The sequence below is a fragment of the Saccharomycopsis crataegensis genome (assembly GCF_037102585.1).
Source record: "Saccharomycopsis crataegensis DNA, jcf7180000000072, whole genome shotgun sequence".
Lineage (NCBI taxonomy): Eukaryota > Fungi > Ascomycota > Saccharomycetes > Ascoideales > Saccharomycopsidaceae > Saccharomycopsis > Saccharomycopsis crataegensis.
Window position 1 is genome coordinate 1,346,413 of NW_027043819.1, and position 6,396 is coordinate 1,352,808.

Below are 6,396 nucleotides of genomic sequence, written 5' to 3' on the forward strand. Positions count from 1 at the left end.
AAGGTATATCTTCTAATTTTGCAGCCTTGTAAGCTGATACACCTTCTTCCATGACCAAGTGCCAAAATCTTTGTTTGACAGCTTGATTATAATACTGGTACGAACCTCTATATCTTCGTTCTTTCATTTCAATTTCCATCTCGGCATTTTCTTCTTCTTCGAAAATAGGATCAATTTCCATGATATCCATGATACCTGGTTTTTCAAAATGCTTATAGTCACTGTAACTAAAGCAAGCTTCAACTGGTGCTATTTCAGACTCTAAAGTCATTTCACTGGGTTCAGCATAGAATCTATTACCTAGGCCATCAACATACCCATCAGTTAGTAGCTTGGCTTTCAAGTCCATACTTAGTTTTGATGGTAAAATCTTATGCTTTTTTTGTAAGTAATCTGGTGATCATATAAAGACCGAATTGAATGTCAAAAGTGGGAATTCATCATCTTAAATGGAGAACAGCTCCTACCATACATTCGTTCCCATTTCTTGAAAACCGTAATCACGTGATATTATTGATATTATTATAGATATCAGGCTTTGTAGAAAGTAGCACAGAATTATGGAAAAAATGAGTATAATTTAATTAAACTGAGTAGCTTAGAGGCTTATAGAGCCATTCACATGAAAAAAAAGGAATTAATATGAATTTTATACACTTTTGGTATGAATAATTAAAGTGCAATAGTATGAACTATTTTTCTTAGATGGTCTGAATAAATCCCGCTGCGGTGGTACGAAAAATACCGGGGGTCGGTATGAATTATTTTTTGCCACTGGTATGAACATTTCCGGTGGTTGGTACGAATAAAAAATGAAAACACTGTAAATGGGTCTGTAGGTCTTATACTAGGAACCAGATCATTAGATCTCTATTCATAAATATTATAGTCGTTGCTATCAAGATTATATTTACAGCCAATATTGCTTTAAGGTTGCTAGGTGTCGTGCTGTTTGTCCTTATATTTAACTTTATTAGCTAAAGTGTTTGTCATTATAGTTTAACTTTATTAGCTAAAGTGTTTGTCATTATAGTGTAAAAGTATAAGTCACGTGTAGAGCCTGGATTCTATAGAGTTGTTGAATAATAATGTTTTGAATCATCAATATTTGGTGCTAGATCCTCAAATTTTCTTCAGTTTTGTGGGTTTAGTGGTGAATAGACATCTCTACATGTACATAGTATCCACAGAACAGAGTTTTTGGGTCAAAATTCTAAATTTATTAAATAAAAAAGCAAAGATATTTTATAGTAGCAATGAAAGTATGAGCAACACTTAAAAATATCAGTTAAAATCGAATTCAGGATCCTCGATCCCAACCAAATATAGATCCGAATCATAAAACTCTTCAGGTTCGTCAATATCTTCGTCTTTTTGCCCTTCAGGAGCATTCAAATCCAAATGCAAACTGCTATTATTGGAAAATGATCTTCTTAATTTAGCTGCTGGTATATTTCTCTGGCCAGCTTCATGTTTGGCACTTAGCTTGAAAAGTATATCGCCTTGTGTGGCAGTTAAGTACGATTTGATCCTCAAATGCCTCATCACGCTCTTAAGACTCAAGCACAGTCTCCGCACTCCAATAATATCTCGAATCTGTGAAAAACTTGATTCAATTTTGGAGTTAGATACATTAATGGATTCGATAGAAAAATCCCCAACGTTTTCAAAAGGCTGAAAGAGAATTCGTAGCAAGAGCGGGTGTTATGGACATCAAGCATAAAACGTAACCTATATATCTCATTTTCTAGTGCTACATTCATTATAGACGTACTTTGCAAAAAATAATGATCAATAAGTTTCTCAAGACCAACATCGTGTTCAGTAGATTCACTCTCAAGGGATTTCTCTTTTTCATGTAATGCACGCAATTTTCTAACGTATGCTTCAAGCTTATCTTCGTCTATCGTCATTTCGGGACATTGGTCTATCACAGGCAACCACCAGTCAAACCTTTTTTCCAGAATAATATATAATTGCATTGCTGGCTTATTGAGATATTTTACCAAATATTTCAAGAACACAGGCGTTGGAGAAACGAATGATGAAATTATGCCCTTAGAACACTTTGGTAGCAACTCTTCTAGATTTTTATTGCTTATGTATGAGGGTACCCCTTGAAAACCAGCACGAAATCTTCCGCTATTTCTTTAAACGCTTTTGCATATTTTCTATTTATTTCCTTATTGTGATAATGATCTAGGCCTTGCGAACCATTAAGAAAATAGGAGCAAATCGTAAAGTATAAATGTTAAAAGGAGGCCAAACATACCAACAATCCTTTTAAATTATCGTATTCCAGAGACTGAAGAAGTGTTACGAACCTGTACCCGCGGCCTAGCAAAGCGACGTCTTCCTTGAGCACTTCTATACTCAGGTCGCTAACACCAGAAAAAAGTTGGTTTATTTCCGGATTATCTGATTCCTTCAATTTCTGAATATTTCTCAGAAACCATTGAAAGCATCGAAAGCTGGAGGACCATATAGTTAAAATAGGTAATGGAGGAATAGAGTTCACTATCAGTCTTATTATTGTCCTATAACTTCCAGTATAGTTTATTTTTCCACTAATCGCTCTCAAATGTGAATAAAGCTCGATTTCTTCCCCTATATAATCCTCATCAATTAAAAATTTATTCCTTGCCTTCTGCTTTCTATCAACCTGCACAACATTGATCAATATGTGATTTGCAAAAAGATTGATACTATGAAGAATACACGGTATTGAGGCAGCCCCTAGCTTCCTTATGGTTGCTTCATTAGTTACCAAATTATCGGCTGTAAATGAAACGATTTTATCTTGTATTTCAAATTTCTCCAAGACCTTTTCAATTCCATTTTTGATATCTTTTGTGGACTCATTCACGAGCAAAACGAGATCAAAAATTATGTATAGTTTTTCGAGCCTTTCTTTTGGGTGTTTAAGATCCTCGGTATCGAAGACGTCGCCTTTATTCAATACAGCCAATATGCCTAGATTTAGGCCGGCAGTTTCTATGGAGATCGCTTACTTTGTTTTAAATATTGCTTTTAGCCGCTCAACTATTGCGCGATCAAGAACTTCAATTCGTTGTTTCAAAGCAGGAACGTTATTGGCTCTATTTTCTTTGAAATGTTTGAACAAGGGATCATATATATCAGTGTAAGGCACATTGTTTAAACAAAAGTATAAAAGGACTTTTCGGGTTTCGCGTGTCCAGTTTAACAAATGAATAAACTCTTTGGGCACAGTCTTGCCGGTATAATCATCAATTGTCTTACTCTTTATTCTTTGGTTGGCATTGGTAGATTTTATACTTCTAATACCATGTGTGGCCCTAAGATGGCTTAGGACTAACCGAGCTAAGTGATCGTCTTTCCAAGCCGCAGTACAAGGATTAAAATTGCACTCAAACATTTTAGATTCCTTATTGAATATAACCCATCTTCTGTTCAACACGCTTGAATTATGGATCTTATCTTTTTGTGAATTATCCTCATCAACCGTTTCAGTATCTTCAGTAGCATTCGAATTTGTTCTTAAAAACCTGAACTCATTGAGATTGTTGTAGTTTTGTAACCCTAGTTACAGTAGTCATTACCAATAACAAATACTGTCAAACTATCCTTGTTATTATTCTTATTCTTCTTAACTAACTAACTATTTAAATAACAAAATATAAACACAAACTATGGGGAGAGGCCCCATATTTATAATAAGACCAATATATATGATTTGTAATCATACATCCATCTAGAACATTCTAGATGATTAATCATATGCACAATGACTAATTATTAGGCTGAGTCATAATCACTTGCAGATTATATATTGCTCAGCCATGGTAAATAAACCGTCTTATCCGAGACTCGAACCCGGGATCTATTCAACACATTGATACCCGTGTTAACCGTTGAGCCATCTGTACAAAACCCAATATATGACTTTGGATTGTAAACTCAACAGAGATTAATATAAATATGGGCCATGCCCCCCATAGTTTGAGTTTGTCCTTTATATAATTTAGATAGTTAACAAGTATAACAAGGGAATAAATATTATTGAATATTATTGTTATCAATGTCTTTTGTAACTAGAGTTACAAAACTACAACAATAATCTCCACTTGGTTGGTTCTCTCAGCCAATTTTGTAGCTTGTAGTTCAAGAGAGGTCATTTTAGCAGACATTTGAGAGTTTGCGGAAACTATTGTGGCATGTTTGTTATCCATATCCTTGGTGTTATTCATCATGGATTCGTTCAATTCATTGACTTTAGTCATCACCTCTTCATTTCTTGTTTCAAGATCATCCTTCATTAACTTCATTTTATCATTTTGGTCCTTTACATACTTCTCCGTAGATTTGGATATCCTGCTGTCAAACTTTGGTTCCAAGTTTTCGAAAACCATCGGGGTCAATTTCGAGACCATGAAGGCAAGGTCGAGTTCATTTTTCATCTCTTGATCTTCTGTCCCACTAAAATCTGCATGATCAAGGTTTGTCGGACGCATGTCTTTTGATGATAAATCTGATTGTACTTTGGTAACAGACTCTTTCATTTTCCCTAAGTCTGTTTCAATATTAACAATCTTGTTATCTAATTCCTGAATAGCAATATCTGGAGTGGTGAATCCACCATCGCTTAAAGGAATAGAAATACTCGAGTCAATGGTCTGTTTAATTTCATTGCATTCGGCTGCGCATTTAGCGTCAACGTTGGCGATCTTCTCATGTATTGTCTGCATTATGCTTGCATTATCCGCAGCTGTTTTGTTAGAGTTCATCATGTCAGTCTCTAACATTTCGATTTTCAGCTTGGTAGAAGCATGTTGCAAATTTATGGCTTGGAAGGCATTAGCACAGTCTTTTCTCAATTTAAGTATTTCTGTAGTATTCTGTTGGTTTATGCCGCTGTCACATGGGCCGCTTGAAAAATTTTCAATTGGAGAAGAGGAAAAGACAGGGGTTAAGAAAGAGTCTAATCTGGCGCTAAGTGACACCACTAAGGTCTCTAATTGGGAAATTTTGGCTTGCAATTCGCTAAAGTCACTGTCTTTTTCCTCCTTCTTCTTGAAACGATCATCTAAAACGATTGCAAACTTATCAAATTGGCTAAAAGTCTTATCTGGCTTTCTGAGATGAGGGAAAACATGTTCTTCCAAATACTTGAACGCTCCGCTATTTTGGGTTGCCTTATGTGGTGCAGAAGGTAGATCCCGCTCAAGAGAGCCTCAGAAGTCTTTGATATGTCTTTCTTTATCGTTAACGTCGTCACTCATGGGTTGTTTTTGAATTTTTAAATTTTCCACACGAATTAGAGCCGTTCACATAAACTACTATTTTGAAAGCAAGCATCAGACTTCGTGGCCAAGCTGGTTAAGGCGTGCGACTGTTAATCGCAAGATCGTGAGTTCGATCCTCACCGAGGTCGTAAAACATCTTCAGAGCGTTCCAGCTCAAGAATAGTTTGTTTCTTTTCAGAACCCATGTGTTCTGCCAATATTTTTTCCTTATTTTTATCGGTGTAGGTGTATATGTAATATATATATATATATACATAAGCATAACTGGCTCAAATTATTTCTCGGGATTAAGATAAATTAACATTACGTTGGTTGTTTGGTTTATTTCATTAAAGAAAAAAAAAGAAAAACAATCTCTCCACCCCTGGGAAAATTAATGGAGTTTTATAAATATGTTGAGTTGGCAATCCAAAGTATGTGGTTAGTCATTGTTCATGGAGCCTTCTAGAACCCATTGAGATTAATATAAATATGGGCCATGCCCCCCATAGTCTGAGTTTGTCCTTTATATAATTTAGATAGTTAGCAAGTAAAACAAGTATAACAAGGGAATAAATATTATTGAATATTATTGTTGTCAATGTCTTTTGTAACTAGAGTTACAAAACTACAACAAAATATGACGTCGAGAGAGACAAGACATGACAGGTTCATGTTACTGCATGGCAACGGTTTGGGAAGTGGCCATTTGTCTGTCTTTCTCTCTCTCCTAACCCATATCTACACCAGACTTCTGCCCAGTAAGTATTACCAACGGTTTATTATTATTTTTATATTGATTGATTGAAACGCTTGTTAATTGGGCAATTGTAATGATCTAGACACTTTCTTACTTTTCTTTCTCTTTCTTTCTCTTTCTTTCTTTTTATTGTTCTTATCTTTTCTTCTTTCTTCTTTATTTAACTCCATTCCTTATCTCGGACAACTTCCTTATCTCCGACTACCTTTTTATTTCCCTTTGAGTTCTCTTTTAGGTAAGTCTTACTTTCTTTTCTCACCTATAAAAAGCTTACTTCATCTATTCCTTTTAGTTTTTATTCTTCTTTAATATACTTTAACTACTATGTTACCCAACTAAACCATTACAGGCAATGGTAATATATTGTATATT

General features: G+C 35.1%; 2 protein-coding genes across 2 annotated transcripts; both read right to left on the reverse strand. All coding sequences in view use genetic code 12, as the record gives it.

The window, feature by feature from the left end:
* Positions 1–1,284: 1,284 nt before the first annotated feature.
* DASC09_004630 (uncharacterized protein) lies at positions 1,285–1,982 on the reverse strand (the record flags this gene model as incomplete). Its single annotated transcript, XM_064994066.1, has 2 exons — positions 1,285–1,577; positions 1,775–1,982. 2 exons carry the CDS (start codon positions 1,980–1,982, stop codon positions 1,285–1,287), a joined length of 501 nt encoding a protein of 166 aa, XP_064850138.1.
* A 1,025-nt stretch (positions 1,983–3,007) lies between these two features.
* DASC09_004640 (uncharacterized protein) lies at positions 3,008–3,397 on the reverse strand (the record flags this gene model as incomplete). Its single annotated transcript, XM_064994067.1, has 1 exon — positions 3,008–3,397. The coding sequence occupies one exon, from the start codon at positions 3,395–3,397 to the stop codon at positions 3,008–3,010; it is 390 nt and encodes a 129-aa protein (XP_064850139.1).
* Between the last annotated feature and the right edge of the window lie 2,999 nt (positions 3,398–6,396).